Source organism: Oppia nitens, unplaced genomic scaffold (assembly GCF_028296485.1).
Source record: "Oppia nitens isolate AA-2021 unplaced genomic scaffold, nextdenovo-longstitch-racon4-pilon3 scaffold2_pilon_pilon_pilon, whole genome shotgun sequence".
Classification (NCBI taxonomy): domain Eukaryota; kingdom Metazoa; phylum Arthropoda; class Arachnida; order Sarcoptiformes; family Oppiidae; genus Oppia; species Oppia nitens.
Window position 1 is genome coordinate 8,246,412 of NW_026533210.1, and position 20,401 is coordinate 8,266,812.

General features: G+C 22.7%; 1 protein-coding gene across 1 annotated transcript; it reads left to right on the plus strand.

Annotated features, from left to right (window-relative positions):
- Nucleotides 1-8,150: 8,150 nt before the first annotated feature.
- On the plus strand, nt 8,151-20,034 carry LOC128956005 (putative uncharacterized protein DDB_G0286901). The gene is made up of 6 exons (XM_054301685.1): nt 8,151-8,249; nt 9,838-12,331; nt 12,503-12,914; nt 13,083-13,716; nt 19,156-19,423; nt 19,654-20,034. Exons 1-6 carry the CDS (start codon nt 8,151-8,153, stop codon nt 19,905-19,907), a joined length of 4,161 nt encoding a protein of 1,386 aa, XP_054157660.1. The 3' UTR covers nt 19,908-20,034.
- The last annotated feature ends 367 nt before the right edge of the window (nt 20,035-20,401 follow it).

A 20,401-nucleotide genomic window follows, 5' to 3' on the forward strand; every position in this document is an offset into this window, starting at 1 on the left:
AAATTATACAATATATATATATTATATTTTATTATTTTTATTTTTTATATTATACCTGTAATTATTCTAAAGTATTTTAAAATTAAACATTTTATTAATATAGATTTAATTAATAAATTTAATATCATATCATATATTTTATATTTTAGTTACTATAATCGCAAAACGCTGTCGACTTATTACTTAATAAATAAATCGATTAATAAAATTATAGAATTTTAGTTTTTTTTAAAATTATGAATTTATAATTTATGGTGTATTTTCCAGATAACTATTATATTAAAATTTATTTAAACCATTTAAGACATTTAAAAATTATTTTTGCTTACTTTTTTGTGAATGTCAATTGAATTGTTTATTTAATTATTATTAATGACAGTACATATTACTGTATACAACAATCCTATAGGGAATAACATACATCTAAAACAATATAACAGTTAATTAAATTTTATTGCAAACTTTACTTATAAAAATAAAATTTTTAGTATTTAATAATTTGTAATATCTTGTGTTTTTATGGTAGAAAATAATTATTTACTGTAGAATTAATTTATTAGAGTATTTATTTAAAATTAATTAATACTCTAATCATAATTTTGCTTTAAATTTGCTTTATTTATGTATTAATAATTATATATAAAACAGTTATAATTGATATTTTATAAGAATTATTTTTATTGACTGTATAAGAATTATGTATAAAATATAACTATATTTATATTTTATAAAGATTTTTTAATATGTTATCATTTTTTGTTTAACCAAATTTTTGATATTAGTTTTTTATTTATAATAATAATTTTATTTAATTTTATTGTTAAATTTATATCTTAAAATTTTTGTTGTTGAAATGACTCGGTTTTTTTGTTTACAATGATTACATTATGATTGTTAATGTTTTTTTTAATAATTATAGTTTAGATAAGCATTAAGGGATTTGAATAAAACTATAGTTTAATTTTTTTAAACAATTTTTTTAATTTATTTAACAATTTTAGTGATAAAATAGTGATAATACAATCAAATATTTATTTAAACTGTAAGAATATTATTGTGTAAGAATGTATAGAATTTGTTTATTGTAATAATAATTATCAATAAATATTTTATATTATAATTTTATATATAGAATATATTCTATACAATATATACAGTATATATATATATATAATTTTAAAAATTAAAACACCTAATATAAACATTAAAAATAATGTTAAAAATAAATTAATTATTTTAGTTACTCTGTCCATCAAATCTCCAATATGTCGTCCGCCTAATTGTTATGATATAAACAAATAGATAAATTGATGGAAAATGTATTTTTTAATAAATTTTATTCATTAATATGGATATGTATCTTTTTTAAATGTAACTAACATTATCAATTAATTTTAATTAATATGTGTAATTAATGCTTTTTTAGTAGCTATAAAAATTAATTATTATGTAGTACTTATTATTAAATATTTATATGTAGCAATAAAATAAAATTTTTAAAAATTTGAATTTGTTTTTGAAATTTATATAAATACAGTATATATATTATAATAATATAGATTTATTGATTATTATTATTGAAATTCATTTAAACCTAAATGAATTATTTATTTATTAATATTTATTTAAATGTCAATTGATTAATTTAGGTAATTATTGTTAAAGACATTACATATTATCTAAACAAGGATACTGTAAATTACGTGTGTATATAAAAATAATTTAATAATAAAAACTAATTTTATCAAGTATTAAATTATCATACTATCTAATTAATTAAAAATTTTTGCATTTAATATTACCGTGTTTTTATTGTAGAAAAATAATAACTTATTTAAAATTAATTTTTTAGTTTATCTATTTTATATCATTTTATTTTTTATTAAATTTGATTATTGTGTAGTATTTAGTAATATTTTTTCTATATATATTAAATTAAATTTTTAATAACACATCAATTTATATAATTTTAATTTATTTATTAAAATAAGTAGCTAAACATTAAAAATGTTGTAATTTAAAATTAAAAAACAACTAATAATAATATAATTATTATTTTAATTATTAATTGATTATATTTATATATTAATATGATAATATTAATTTAGTTACTAAAATAAAAACTAGTTTTTAAAATTTTTAGATTATAAATTTACATTTAGCTAATTTTAACTATAAAATAACCACAAAATTAATCAACTACATAATATGAAAATGATGTTTGTTTGTAATTAATGTATTTTAATTAAATGCCATTTATATAATTATCATATGTCGTAATTTTAATTAAATAAAATTAATTTCGTAATAATAATAATAATAAAAAATTATAATTTTTAACAAATTATACTACTAATAATAATACCTGTAATTGTACTCTGATATCAAAACGATACTGATTACTACAATAAACATAAAATATAAGTATATTTACTAAATATATATTATATTTTTTATTGTCATTATTTTTAATTTGACTTTTGTGTCAGTACTACACACACACACACACACACACACACACACACACACACACACACACACACACACACACACACACACACACACACACACACACACACACACACACACACACACACACACACACACACACACACACACACACACACACACACACACACACACACACACACACACACACACACACACACACACACACACACACACACACACACACACACACACACACACACACACACACACACACACACACACACACACACACACACACACACACACACACACACACACACACACACACACACACACACACACACACACACACACACACACACACACACACACACACACAGTATATAATGATTTACTTGAAGTTTATATGAAATGACGGCATATTTTCTTATCTAATCTGAGACAATATATTTTGATGTTACTGTAAATATACAGTATTTTAATTTACATTACATTACGGATGCACTATAAACTTATTTTTTGTTTGTTTGAAATTAATATTAAAAAAATATATATAATAATAATTTTTCAAGTTAAAAATATCTATACTTAAGTTTAAAACTAAAAATAATTTGAATACTTTTTTTGTTGTTGTTGTTGTTGAACTATTTAATTGTAAAAAAACTAGTTAATGATTAATCCAATTAATTTTTTAATCTTTAAAATGTGATATAATTTTTATTTGTTTCATATTACAAATTATAAATGTAAGTATAGATTGTTATTTTTTTCATTATTATTATTATTAAAAATAATAACTATTATTTATCTAAAATCAATAAATGATTTATTATAATTTATCGTTCAATATATATATTTTTTTGAATGCATACTATTAACATGCATTGCATAGTATGTCATGCGATAAAAATTATTAGATTTATGTCAATACAATTTGCATTATCATTAATTAATTTATCATTATTATTGAATTAATAGATATTTTAAATTTTTATTACTATTAATTTTTTTAATTGATTGAAATTTAAAATATTGATGATGTCTTTAAGCAATTGTTAACAGATTTTTTTCAATGCCAATCACGTCTTATAGATTATTGAAAAATAAATAAAATCAATGCTATCCATGATTTTGCACACTTTTCCCAAAAAATCAATTGATATCACTACTAATAATTTTTTTTAAATATAATTATTATTAAATGATAGGCTATAATTATTTTTACACTTAAAAACTATATGTATTTAGTATACTACTAGTAGTGTAGAAAAAGAAATCATTTTTTTAAAAAGATAAATCAAAAAGCATTTCAATACATATGTAAATACATATTAGTTAATAACTTATAACTACATTACAGTATAATACTGTATAAGTCTCATACTATAAGACATAATTTCAAAAAAATAAATCTCGAAATATTTATATATTAATATATATTTTAGATAAGATTTTTAGATATTTCTTTTTCATTATTTTTCTTTGATTTTTGGTATTTATTTACTATAAATAACTCAATAATAATTAAGTAAACAGAGATTACTTTACATTACACTGTACTGTATATTAAATGATTTTAAGTTATAATACCGGAGCCCCTGAACAGTGTGTCCGGACCCACGGGACTTGACCTTCGCATCTCTAATCTGCTAAACATTTCAGTAATTTAGTTATTGAATCAATAGTTAGTTATATCTAAAAGTATTATCTTTACATATATTTGTTATTAATTTGTTGTCAAATAAATATTTTGAACAAATCTCTTAAAATATGATTGAATTTTCAATAATAATAATAATAAATTACCGATTAAATCATTTCTCATAAAATTAACTATAGTTAGAATATATATTAGTTGTATATATACTGCAATAAAATACTATTGATTAACTAATAATAAATATATAGACATTAATTTTCAATACATGTTTTAATTCGTGATTGAAAAACATGTTTTGATAAAAATTTATTAAAAATAAAGATATATCGATACTTAATTGGTATTATTTTATTTTCAAAACAAATTGTTATATTTCATATTATATTATTTATTATAAAAAGTTGTACACCTTTTCTCACTTTAAATACAAATTATACCATTATTTTTATAATGATTAAAGAAATTTTTAAAAATATAATAATAATAACTATTTTTTAGTTTTATTAACTTCAAAGTAATTAGATTTTTATGTTTTATGAGATTTATTTTTTATTATTTTATCAATTGTTATATTATATTATATTTTATCTGTAAATACCTGATGCCATACAATATACTGTATAGTATATACTAATTTTTAATCTCTTAATTCAACTGAAAACGTGATTTGTTAGATAACAAATTATTTTATTTATATTTTCATCAAAAAAAAATATATAATAAATAAATATAATCCTTATTAATGCTTGAATTGATATCTAATAAGATTTTCAAAAATTTAGTAATTTTTCTTTGTTTATCTTTTTTAAAATTAAATCTTTAATTTTAGATATTTAAAAATAAATACAATTAAAATACAATGTTATTTTTTCAATTATTTTTTTTTAATTTAAAATTATTTATTTGTAATTAATTATTTATTTACTGAACCCATATCTAAAACAAATATTGAATATCTGCCATAAAATAATACATTATTAGACTGTATATCATTAAATATACAGTTCATTATAAAAAAAGAAATAAAAATAATTACTTTTTTTAATGTTTACTAAATACACGTCAATTTCAATATTAATTAAATTATAAAACTTGTTTAAATATTTATTAAATTGTAAACCTTGATAAATAAAAAATAGTATTTACTTTTATGGCATATAAATTTTAAAGTACATTTAACTCCAATAATCATTAATTTAAAAATATTATTGTTTTTTTATTTGTTGTTAAAATCGTGTAAATAAAACTTAGAGGGTTTTTGTCATATTAAGGATAAATGTTTACAACATTTAACTGAATATTTTTTTTAATAAATCAGACAATGGAATGCAATTTGATATAAAAAACATTATTAGATAAAATAGGAATAAAAACTTTTTATATATCAATTATCAAATAATTGATTTTCAAAATATGTTTTATATTATTAATTAAATTGTGTTTGAAACAATTTTATAAAAGTAATACAAATTAATGATTAAATGTACACTAATATACGTTATTTAATTATAATATATTATATTATATTAATACAATTCTACTATGACCTGTCACAATTTAGTTAAATGTGTTACAATATATTTAAATTCCTAATATGACAAGTTTTTTTTCGGTGTTAATCTTACTATTTATTTATCAATAATACCAATAATATCCATAACATAACTGTGTCATGTAATTTTTTTATGTAAATATTTTATATATATGGTATATAAGTATAATTGTTTATGATCTTTGGTTAACAAAATTTTGTTATTTTATTTACAAAAACAGATTTGTTCACAAAATTTGAATTGTTATAAACATGTTTTAATTAATTTTAGATTTAAATTTAGCTTAAAATTCTTTCTTTTTTAAAAAATAAATGATATGATTGCTATTAGTTAACAAATTTTAATGAATTTCAAATGCAATAACAAAAAAAAATAAACCAAACAAATACTAATCAGATTAGGCCAACAATAAGATAACTGTTAATTATAAATATTATTATTACCATAAAGTTATTATAACTTTTTAACTTTAAACAAAAACAAAAATAAGAGCCACCACTTGATTAGGCAATCGTGACTTTTATCAATTTGAATAAATGAAATAAATATATAATTATAATAATAATAATAATTTATTTTACGTGATAATGAACTCCAACAACAAAATGGTTGGATAAATTAACAATTTACATAAAACAATTAATTAAATAGTTGTCTTTAAAAATAATATTGATTACTAACTGTAGAAATAACTGTAGTATATATTCATATTATATATATATATATATTAAATATAATTTGTTAATTCAGTATACTTTTACTTATATATAAGATTATATTATATTAGATATACAGTATATATAATTTATATATTATACAGTAGTAAATGATTCATATTATATGAATCATTGAATTTGATATTTACTAAGATAAATACTAATATATTAATTTTTTTTGTGAAATAGATTGCATTTTTTTATATTAACATTTTTTAAAAATTTACAATATCATTCATTACAATTACTAAAAAATATTTTATTAACATTTATTAACACCCAATTAATATTTACAAAAAATAATCATATCTATTTTTAAAAATTATCATTAATTAATTGTTATGTTTGATTTGTGATAAACAATATTAATTTATTCATCTATTAATTAATAAATAATATAATGCTTTATATTATTTTTTTGACTTTTATATATCAGTAGAAATTTTATGACAAATAATTTGATGAAATCATTGATGATATTAGAAATTAAAATTATATACTGTATAATGAGATAATAAACTATTGACTAATATTATTATTAATAATAATAATATACAGTAATTAATTTTTTAAATAGTAGTTAATAATAGTTTTATTCAAATTTGTCAAACATTTATTATGTGTCGATAATTTACTAAATAATATAATAATAACTATAACTATTAATGTGATTACTAATTATTGTTTTGAAAAAAACTGATAATGAATGGCAAGTAAAAAATGTTTTTTGTTCACTCAATAACATTAACATTAATTATCATTATATTCATTATAATACGGTAATATACAGTATATATATATAGTTGTAATTCATTAAAAACCTATTATACGGTTTATTATTCAGTATATACAGTATATACGGTTTATTATATTCACAATAATAAATAATAAAACAATAATTACAATTTTGTTTATAAACACACCATTAAGTTTTTATACAATGAATTGTAATTAAGTATAAAATTTTTGTCTAATATCTCTTTTGCAATATAAAAGTTTATTTGAAAAGTCTTAAATTAATAATAATAATAATAAAAATAAAAATAACAAAACAAAAATCAAGTTTTTTTCATAAACAAATTTTAATTCAATAATTTTTTTCTCTCTCAATTTAAAACAAAACAAAAAATCAATTATTTAATATTATAAGTATAAAAAAAATTTCGTTAATTTTTAGTCAACTCATCAAAATGTGATTTTTAATTAAAAATATAAATATAAATTCTTAGCTATTATTTTGCTATAAATATTATTATTATTATTATTGGCGTAAAGATATTATTGTTTGAGGACATTATTTTTCAATTTTATTTTTTTTAGTCTAAAGTAGTGGTCTTTTTATTTGTTTGAATCTGTTGTTTGTATTATTATAATAATAATTATTATTATTATTTGATGTCTCAAAAAATCTAACGCATCAGTGAACTAGAAATGTATGAACTTTTTTTTAATTAAAGCATTTCATTGACTTGTTTTACAATTTAATATATCGTTATATATATTGTTTATTATATAACAAAAGCTTTGTGTGTACAAACTTTTATTATTATTGTTATTATTATTACTACTATTATTTAGTGATATATTGTTATATACAGTATATATATATATATATGATACAAGTGAGGGTAATAATAATTATAATTTCTTGTCAAACTTTGTAAATATTTTTTCGGGTAATACTATTACTACTACTACTACTATTACTACTACTACTACTATTACTACTACTACTACTACTACTACTACTACTACTACTACTACTAAGCTATGGTTGAAAGGTTAATATTCAGGGATAGGTGCACTACTGGCACAGGTGGGTATGGCTTTTTAACCAACGCCTCATGTGTGTTGGAAACGACACGACAGGTAATAATAATAATACTAATATAACAATAGATGCTATGAATGGATGCAAACGTACCGACAGATGGGCTGTGTTTTTGGAGACCAGAAAATACAACTAAAAAAATATTATTAGTTGTTATATAACCCGAAAGTCCATTGCATTTTGAAATGAGGAGTTTTTTCCTCTCTCTCTCTGTTTTTACAATATATTTTTATTGTATATAAATTTATATATAAAATATATAAGTTTTTAGGATTTGTTTGACATTAAAATGTTTAGTCAGCTTTTGTTTAGTCTGGTATTTATATTATATACAATATTATATCTATTATAAATCATTAGTTAAAAAAAAAGTTTTTATTATCGCTATTAAGTACTTGAGAGAAAAAAGTCATTATTATTACTTAACTTAAAAATATATATCAATTACTTAAAATTTATTGCAAATTATTATTATTATTTGTTTCCCTCCCAATAATTTATTATTAAAGTTTATTTCGTTAATTTATATGTATGTATTTTTTAATTATAATTATAACCACTATTTTTGTGACAAAATTGTATATTAACTAAGTTTTTGATCATTTAAAATAATAATAATAATAAATTGTTTTGTGATAATATTATTTCTATAGTTTAATGAAACAATTTTTTGATTCATTGCCACTATAATTATGAATATTTTTGTGATTCAATTAATTTAATAATAATAAAAAAATAATTTATTATCAAATGTGAATATATATATATATTACAATATTCAGTATTAATAATAAATCTCTTAATAAACTTAATCTATTAGTTGATTAAAAATATTTTTTTGTGTTTTGTTTAACATATTAAGTGTATACAAAAACTAGTATTTTCATAATAATAATAATAATAATCTTGACATAAAATGTTAAATTTAAAGCTTTTTATCAGTTAATATCTATAGCGACCAAAATAAAAGAGCTTAAAAAATAAATTATTTCAACTAATTTTATCGACTATTTTTTTAACTAATACTTAATATACAATATTAATTGAATATATTAGTTGTTTCGAAATAAGGAAATTTAATAATATTATTATAATAATATATAAATATATTAAATACTTGATATTAATTTTGTTTAATAAATAAATAATTTTTATATTAATATAATAAAAATAATATTATTAGAAATGATGGAAATGTGTAACGTCTGTTAACAACTATAATAATAATAATAATAACAAAATTAATAGCAAATGACTGGCAATTAAAAAAAGGTCTCAAAAAAACAAAACTAACAGAAATATAATATAATATCTATAATAAAGAGATTGTAAATTGAGATTCAGTTCTCATATACAGTATATTCCGGTAACTGATATCCTGAGAGTGAAACCAAATGCTAGTTTTAAAAAAATAATATAAGTTTTGCTATTATATTATGCGATTAACGACAAACTATCACATAAAACAAGATTATTATTAATAATTTTTTTTGTTGTCGATGTAATTGAAGGATGAATTTCAGTTATAATAAAACTAATAATAATACCGGTGCTGCTGGTGGTGGTGGTGTTAATACTACTACTATTAATACTACTACAGCTACTGTATCCCTTCCCTGGATCAAGGATTTATTGGGAAAGCGAAAGGAAAAGTTAGTCGACAATCTAATTGTCAACAGCGCTACTGCTTCTTCTGCTAGTGTTGATGGTAATGGTAGCTGTACTGGTGGTAATGCCCGTAACAATTCTGGTACTGGTGCTGCTGATGGTCTCACCAATGGAGATATAACATTTAGACGACAATTAAATAATATAAGCCCATCGTCTCAAAGTCTAACTCATGGCAGTGGTGCTGGTGTTTCACAACAGACTCAATCAACAATTTGTCTGAAATCTGGTAAAACAAGTATAGGTAGCCCTAGTAGTCCTACTAAACAACAACTACTTGTCAAACATAGCAGCCTTTCTTCTCCAGTTGGATGCAGTGGTGCGTACAGTGAGAGCAGCCAACAAATCTGCCTGAGCTGCCAGTGCTGTTGTTGTCAGTGCCAGAGAGACGACGACGACTCACCGTCCCATTGGGGATCAGATACTGGTTTTACTATTGACAAGACTAAGGCTGTTCACCTCAATAGCAACCCCAGTAGTAGTACTAATAGTGGTGCGAACGTCCCGATTGTGCGATCCGTTAGTTCCTTAGCAGTAGTAACCGGTCGGCCATGTAGTCAGTGCTTAGTTAGCACTTGTGCTGACTGTTGTTTAAAAAACTTTAAAACAACAGACTGTTCATCCAATGACTTATCAAACAAAACCAATCAAATCAACGCTATTCAACATAAGTGCTATAATAATACTTCACGAGTCAAAGACTCCACATCTGAAGAGCAACAGATAATACCAGGATTTGTGGCCCAAAGAAAAAGCGAGTTTCTTCAGCGACAAGTTAGTGAACCAGTACTTAGTGGTGGTGGTAATCACCACCTCATCTTCAATCATCATCACCAACAAAACGATAGCAACACTTATGTCCAACAGATTGATGATCACCAACAGCAGCAGCGGTGTCATCAACAGTTGTTAGACAAAGACAACAAAATGATTAATAGGGATAACAAAAGTGATATAATCAACAACAAAGATATGTATAACCAATACGAAGTGATCATGAATTCAGTGAACAACAGCAACACTAACAACAGGTTTGACAGACAACAAGTGGTCAGCCATCACATGAATGGCAATACCAGCGATGGTAACAGTGATGACAGCGAGTATGAGCTACAGTACGGACCGGGAATTGTCGATAGACTTAAACACAAGTTTATGAGTATTTCAATACAACAGCAAAACTTAAACAGATGTGTGTTTCATACAAATAAATTAAAACGATTTTCAAGTCTTGAATGCATTTCTGTAAGCAATGATTTGGCTAATTATACTTCAAGAGAGTCACCGAAGCAGAGCCGCTGTCAGCACATACCAAATGGCTTAAAGTTGTCGTCGAAAGGAAGTAATGATTTGGTGGCCATAAATGGTGGCACAAGATTGTCATACATGGACGGCGGGGGAAATACAGTCAATGGCACTCAACTACAACACAACAATAACAGCCATCGATTGTATGTACAAAATCATAACCATAAAAATCTATACAACAGTAGATCCATGGCCACTGTGCCGGTCATCAAACGGGCTAAAAGTATGGAAACATTGGTGATGCAGTCGTTGTCTGACCATCAGATGAACACCACAGACAGGAGTCGCCAACCCGTCAACAATTGTTTATCGCCTACTAATCAGTTGTTGTCGTTATCGCCAGAAACACCTCTTTCTAATCAAACAAACGATTTGCTATTTCCACTCAATGACAGTACTGTTGTTGTGATTGAAAACAGTTGTGCAGAGAGTAGTGACAAGAGTCACACCAACAACAATAATAACAGTGCAAACATACAGATGAACAGTCAATCGTCATCCGCTGCCGATATAATGAAAAGTGTTAGTCATAATAAAGGCCTCATCGATGAGCTGCCAAAACCAGATACTGTTAAGACATACAAAAAGTTATTTGAACCGAAAAATAGTGAAAAGACCAGTGAAGATACCAATAATGGCAAGACTACTACTACTTCCACTACTACTACCAGTCCCGCCGTAAACACTAATAAATTAAAAAATTATAAGAAAAGCCAAATGACTAACGGTTCCAATGGTACCAATACTTCTAATACCAGTACTACTTCTACTACTACTACTACTAGTAGTGGTAGTATTGGTTCTAATGTCAAACGAAAACCACCGGTGCTTCGGGCGACTACAAGAAGTGCTCAATTAAAGACTCAGACGTCTACGTTGTCGTCGTCTAATGATTCCCAGCCAATAAACAAATCTCAGTCATCATTGCCTCAAGTTATCCAAAGTATACCCTCACCGACCAAAAGGATTACTAATACTAACACCAACTTAACAACAACAACACCAACAATGAATGGTATGAACGATAAAAATAATAATAATTCACACAAAAGTGCCAACAATTCAAGTGCTGTCGTCACACCTCCTCTACGAAAGCCTCCCATCGCTCCCAAGAGACCGTCGCTGACACAGAAGGCTATCACAGGTACGAGAGCTGCTTCGGCTGCTGCTATGCAAAGACTTAATGCTAAACCAATTGCTACTAATCTAACAAAAGTTTCAAATATTAATATTAATAATAATAATAATAAAAATCAAAAATCAGTTTTAAATACTAGTAGTAATAGTAATAATAAATTGTCTATTAATTCAATAGACAATCAAACGTCTGTAAATAATGTTGGCTTAACTAATGAGCCGATAGATGAAATTGATAGCAATGATGATAAGCAAAGTTGTGTCCCAATGATGATCAACGGTTCCGCAGATTCTTCATCATCAGCATCTGCTGCTGACTGTTCCAGCAATAATCAAACCAATCAAATAGTAAATCAAGAATCAAACGCCACTTCGCCGCCGTTAAACTCGGTCGACAACAACAGTCTAGTAGTAAATAGTAGTAATAAATCAAAAGTCAATAAACCTATCGCTAATATTAAACCTTTCACTCAATTAAATAATAATAATCAAAACGATGATTACTTAACGGTTGGACGGATTAATAATGAAAGACAAACCAATGATAATGAAGAGCACATTATTAATAACATTTGTCGCAACGGTTATGGGTTGAACTCTAATGAAACGACGACCACTTCAAACCAGAATAATAGTAATAATAATATTAATAATCGATTAGTTGATAGCAATAATATAATTAATAATAAAAATAATAATATTATTAATAGTATTGCTAATTATAATACAAGTAATAGTAATAATAATAAAATTGATAGCAAAGTGAATGAACAAACATTAAGTTCAACCAAAGTTTCCAATGAAGACAACAATCAAAAAGTTGATGAAAAACAACAGCAGTCCATAGCTGTTGTCAATAATAATAGTAATATTAATAATAATAAAAATAATGTTTCGCCAAATTCTTCATGTGATACCACTCAACAACTTAAGACAAAACAAACAAACAATACATCCATCACTTCCCATACAATTCCAGATAATAATCATCACTTGATGGACCAAACTGTCGACGTCTTGAAACCGAGTATTTTGTTGAACTCTGAAAATAATAGCACTAATAGCTCAACAAAATCGCCGATTATTAGTAGTTCACTCTGGAGTCCGGAGTCTGTCACAAAAAAATCAGTCAACTCGTCGACCACTAGTATTGTATTTGATTTCCGTGGCAAAGACGTCAAGTCCAATATAGCCATACAGCCGGCACCGTTCGGTACGACCGCCGCCAAGCGGTCGACAAACGGCCGAAATAATTCATCGGTAAACGATAGCGATAACGACGACGACAACTATAACGGGTCTACGGAAATCGGGCCGCCGTCGGGCATAGTATTTACCGGAGAAAACGTTAGGGTCGGCAAAGGATCTCTATTAGTGAAGAGAAATAAAAAGGTTTGTCTTTTATTTTTGTTTTTGTTTTAAATAATTTATGAATTGATTGAAAACTAATAAATTGATTGAAAACTAATAAATTGATTTTAAGTTCAAACTTGAAATTTGTAACAATAATTGCTATGATTACAGAAATACATTATATATCAGTATATATTTTTGTTATCTCATATTATTACTAATTTTATTATTAATAAATATTACTAATAATAATAAATAATATTTAATCAAACATATTGTTGTGTTACCTAACAAACGCATTATTATTAATAATAAAATGCAATATAAATTTATACAATATTTAAAGCCATATACACTGTACATATAATTGTCGCTAATATGTATGTTATACTCATATAATAAGGTAATAATACCTGAGTTTCTGTGAAAATAATTATCTATAAAGAGATTAACTTAAAAGCCATTCAAAATGATTTCTTTTGATTCAATTGTAAGGAAAAAATTATATTTTAGTTTTTTTTCTTTCATAATATTTTCTCCAAACAATATTTATTCTCAATGAATAAAACTTTATTATTTTGAAAACATATATATATATATATATATATATTATAATGTTTTTTTGTCCACAAAAAAACTAAGTCATAAATTACAATAAAATGTTGTTATTTTTTGTATGTCGAAGAAAAATATTTTAGATAAATCAGTGAAGCTTTTCTCTTGTAATGTTTGTGTCATTTATTTATTTTATTTGTTGTTGAAACCCCTTTTTTAGTCATAATTAAATACAGTACTGAATAGTTTGTTATACTATACTGTATACAACTTTTATTGCTCAATAAATATAAATTTTTACCATTCATTTCCTATTTGGTTAACATTCTCTCTCTCTCTCTCTCTCTCTCTCTCTCTCTTAACACAAGTAATTAGTTTTATGTTATATTGTATTATCTTTTATATATCTGACCTTATACAAGCATTTAATATTATATATATATAATACTGTATTAACAGTAAAATAACACTATTAGATGATTTTGTTAAAGGGAAACAAGTTTTTTATTAGTAATAAATATATAGTAGAAGTAGAGAAATATCATATAAATATATATACAGTATATAACTTATATATATTATATATCTGTTTTTAATTTGAAACCTAAATCACACTTGAATTGCATTTTCATTTATACAATAGGCGTATAATTGAATGATAACAAAAAAAGTTTTTCTGTTTTTCCAGAAAATTAAAATAATTTCAAAATTGTTTTAATCGGAAAAGTGTTTTTTATTTGGTTGAAAATGACTATTTAATGCTTTAAATATCATTTAAAATGTTTATAAATGAGTGAATGAGAGAGGGAGATATACTTAAAGGACGTTTATTCATTCATATAAATAGTTAGAAATACATAGATAATAATGTAGATAAAACTTCAACACTAGTGAATCGCATTTTTTGTTTGTTTGTTTGACACCCCCTTAAAAAAATTGATAGACATCTATTTAAATGTGTGTCCTTAACTAAATATATAATTATTATTATTATTAATAACCAAAAAAATAAAGTATAAAAATAAAATTAAAATTCATTTGTTATTTGTTTGTATGTTTATGACTGTAAATGAAAACCACTTTTATAAATATAGCAAACAATTTAGAAGTTTTTGTTGTTGTTGTTGTAAATGTTATTTTTAAAACATGGTTATATACTGTACTGACTGTACCATTATTTACCTTAACTCCTAAATTAAGTACCTTTTTTCCACTTAAAAAAAATATATTAATTTGTAATAATATATATATATTTGGGTCAATGTTAAGGAATGTTAAGTTCAATAAGATATGTGAGAGAGAGAGAGAGAAATAAAAATATGTTTTGATTTTTGTTTTAAATACACACAAACAAAACCAAATGTTTAGACAATTTGAAAAACTTTTTATTTAACAACAAAAAAATGTACTAAAAGTGAGCCTTAATTATATCCAAACAACTTTTAACAATAGACTGCATATATATATAAATCATAATCACAGCTTGTTTTTAAAGTTTTTTGTTGTTAAGATTGCAAACAATTGGGTTAACACATAGTGTGAGGAGTAGTAGGATATGAATCATACAATTATATAAGTATAGTATAGTATTATAAATACATATATTATGCAAAATAACTTATTTTTTACTCTTTAATTCATTCAAAACAAACATTTTTTAGATTATCATTATTTATTATCTGATAAGTTATTGTAATTTAACTCCTCATTAATAATAAAGGTTTGTTCTGTTGGTATTTAAAAAAAAACTATTTCATAACTTTTAACAAAAAAAGTGAGTCTAAAAATGACAGATACAATGATATTTAGACACAAACTGGTCTATGATCTGTAAAAAATAGGACACTCATGCATATCATCAGAAAAAATATGGTATTTATTAGGACTTTTTAAGTGTAAAAGTGTAAAAAAGTTTATTATCAAAATGATATTGAATGACGACATTAATAATTGAAGATTAGAAATGATTAGTTCATTGACTTTTCCATATATTTGTCAAACAAAAAAAATTGACAATAAATAAATCAAAAGAAAAATAAAGTAAATCAATTTATTTCTTTCAATTTTATAAATTGAATAAATTTTTTTAAATAGTTTATTTAACTTTACTTTTTCACATAAGTTCATTCATTTAATACTTTATCATAAGTCGTTACCCATAAATCATTTGATTATACAGTATATATATGATATGCGAAATAATATTTTATATATAATTTGAATTTTTAATATTTAAATTATGTGAAGGAAAGAAAATCACTTTCATTTAAGTCAATAATAATAATAATAACATTTTTCTTTAAAAAAAATATTTATACAAATAATAGTGTATTTTCTTGTGAAATATTGCACATAATCTTCTCTTTTTTTGTGAATTTATCGATGCATTCAAAATGTTTTTTGAAACTATTTTTTCATTTCAACAACTTTATACCTTTTTTCATAATAATAATAATAATACAGTGAATTGTATTCATCTAATAGTGAATATTTAATGTAATTATTGAGGCGTTTAGAAAATCTTTTGAGATAATACTTATATACATTATATCTATATATATATATATATATATATATATATATTGCAATTTAGTTTTAAAACGAAATAAAAAAATGTCAATTCATTTGATTGAATACATTACATGTGTTTTTTAGACAAAGTTTAATATTAATATTATATTATGAATAATATAATATAAAAATATTATAATTATTTTATTTTATTTAAAATAATGATAACAATAATTTTTTATTATTATTATTACGGTTAAACAAATGGGAACTTGATCATTTTGTACTGTCTATGATGATGAAAAAATATAGAGGACAATGACAAATTAAATAATTTTTAATTATAATAATAATAAAATATTTTATAATAATGTTTTTTGCATAATTAGTAAACTATGTCTAATAGTTAGAAAATGACAATTAATATACACAATACATTATTGTTAATCATAATAATAATGATAATAATAACAAATTGAAATAAAAGTGAACTAATTTTTTTAGTTTATTGTTTTTTTGTGTGTATTTCATATGAATGCTTAGTCTGTTTATTAGTATTTCCTTATAAAAAATATATAATATAATACTGTATATTGAATTCAATATTATTAATGATAATAATAATAATAATTTCTAGTAATTGAGCCGACAATTAAACTATAAAAGGAAATTTAATTAACTCCAATATATTATATGTTATAATCTGTTATAATTTTGACGTTTAAATTGATTTTTATATATTTATTTGCATAATGTGCTCTGAAAAAAGTTTTAGTAATTTAATCAGTTTACAAAAATAATGTTTATATAATCTAAATTTTATGCATTTTGACTAACTTTGAGAAAATTTTGTTTGAAAAAGTTTTATTTGTTAATAATACATACATAATATATATAATATATGAGATTTTTGAGTTACTGACAACTTTTTAAATGTTATATAAATAATATATATAACATTAAATATTTTTGCGATACATAATATGATAATTTTACAATTTAATGAATATAAAATATGAGAAGAAATATTTTATATAATATTATTCAATATTACATTTAAATGAAATGCGATTGAAATCAAAATAAATTATACATACAAATACAGTAAATAAATTGAAATATATTTATATCGCATATAAATATCTAATAAATTTTAATATATTGTATATAAAGTAACGGAAAACTCGTTGTCAGTCATCATATCAGACACATAACTACCAGATATACTGTATATATAATTTATATATTTTTATTTATATAGATTATATATAAACTGCAAATATGTTATCTCTCAATAAAATGCTATTCATAATCATTATCAAACAAATTATATATTTTTTAAAAAAAAATTATACATTTTTCCTGACAAATGATATTTTAAATTTTAAATGAATCACTGAAAAAAATATATAATGTATTATAAAATGTTACGATCGGAATAAATAATTAGTTGAAAAAAACTTTCATATAATTAGCTGAAAATGATTATTAACTGTTTATATATTATATTAGTATATTGTGTATGAATCTGACTGTTCCTGTTGTGTGTGTGTGTGTGTGTGTGTGTGTCATAAATCTCAATACATTTTTTTGTCGTTAAATACAATATAATATAATAATATATATATCTTTATATGGATTGTTGGGGTGAATAAAAAAAGGCTTTCCATTATCTAACGATAACAATAGGCAAACAAAATGCTAACAATTTTAATTATGAATGCAAAATATAAAACTCACTCATTATATATACAGTATTTAATTTATCATTTATATATAATATATATTTGTAATTTTTGCGTCCCTAATACAAAAATATTATATATTATTATAAATTACTGTATATATATATATACGCAAAAAAAATGGTATACATTGAAAATATACAAAGAGTTATTATAATCAGTTCATTGTCCTATTGAAGGAAAAAATAATTGTTTTTTTAACGATACAAAATAATTTGACAAAATAATTTTTATTTTTTTGAAAAAAAATTGAATTATTATATTCAATCGTTAGGACTACAAACAAACAAACAAAAAACTAAATAAAATAAATGCCATAATTCACACTAATTTCAGTTTTCGCAAATTAAATACCAACTAAAAAAAATAGTTCATTGAAACTACAGTACCTAAAAAAAAAGTTTTTTAGTTTAAGGCCTTTTTTATGTGTTTCTCAATATTACTTACAAACAATAAATTGTCAACAAATCTTACGACTAGAAAAAATAGACTACAATTTGTTGTTCACAAAATCAAACAAACAATTGGTTTCTTGTGAAAGACAACAATACTATTAAAGTGTTTTTTTATAATCAATAAAGTATTGATACATAAGATCTGCATAAATAAAATTTATACAAAAAAAAACTTTTTTCTTATCAATTATTTTTTCAAATTATCCAAACAGTTGTCTCTTCATTTCAACGATTCCCTTACAAAGACGTTTGAATATCAATCGGAACAGTCGTTTCTTGAAGAAGAAGAGATGGGTATATCGACCGCTGCCGCCACCGATGAATTCATAGTTAACGGTAATAATGGTATTAATGGTAGTAAAAGTGAGACACAATCTGTGATAAATAATGGCGAGTCTAATAATAATAATAATAATGGTATTCAATTAAATTCAAGTTTGAAAACAGTTAAAAACAATTTAGCACTGGGAGGCTCACAAGGTATGTATCATTACGACTACTATATTACCTAATAATATGATAGTATTATATTATATAATAACATAATTGAACTGTTTTAGTATATTTTATCTCTTTTTTATATCATTTTAATGAGATTATGCTTTACATTTAATATTATATATATACTCCCGTATAAACCTTTTTTTTAAAAAATTATTCATTTAATTTTGAATATTAAAACTCATTTGAAACTATTTTCACATTAACAGGTAGTTTGGGGTCATATAAACCTACATTAATTGAGACCCCTTTCGAGTTGGGCGTCTCGAGGACTAATCATAAGTCGACACCAAAAACAACAGGCGATTCAACAACAGATAATAATGGTAGCGGTGGTAGTGATGTGAACAACTCCTCCTCAGCCAACAACAATTCATACGAGACTGACTTAATAAAACCGGCCAATCCTGAGGAGACCAGTTCGTGGTCGACATCATCCACTGCTTCTGACCTATTGTTTTAATTTTATAAAAGAGTTGGTATAATCATCATCCAGTGTTATAATTATTATAATCACATTATTATTATAATCAAATTGTTGAACAACGTATAATTTAATTATTATTATATTTTTATTTTTTAAAACAAAAAATCACCTTAATAATAATATGTTTTTAAAAAAATCAATTATATACAGTAAAGAAAAAATCTAATAAGTATTTTTAATTTTTAAAAAAATTGTTTCACCCAACGTCTACTGCCCCATAAATATATTGTTATTATTATTAATTTTTATATTTTTATTATTTGAAAATAATTAATTCAATTATTTATTTATTATGATTTTTAATGTTAGATTAAATGTTTTAAACTGTGTATTTAGTCGACAAAATTGCTGCAAAAATTAGCAACGATTTAAAATTAAATATATATTTTATTTTTAAACCTAACATTTTATTTTTTTTATAAATAAAAAATACAGTAATATGTTTGTAAATAGTTATTTATGCTTGAATT

What these genes read in the sequence shown, in the direction of transcription:
- LOC128956005 (XM_054301685.1), top strand. Translation starts at nt 8,151, where the DNA reads ATGGTTGAAAGGTTAATATTCAGGGATAGGTGCACTACTGGCACAGGT. An exon ending in TAGTGAAGAGAAATAAAAAG is followed by an intron (nt 13,717 to 19,155) that starts GTTTGTCTTTTA and finishes TTATCCAAACAG; the next exon opens with TTGTCTCTTCATTTCAACGA. An exon ending in AGCACTGGGAGGCTCACAAG is followed by an intron (nt 19,424 to 19,653) that starts GTATGTATCATT and finishes TCACATTAACAG; the next exon opens with GTAGTTTGGGGTCATATAAA.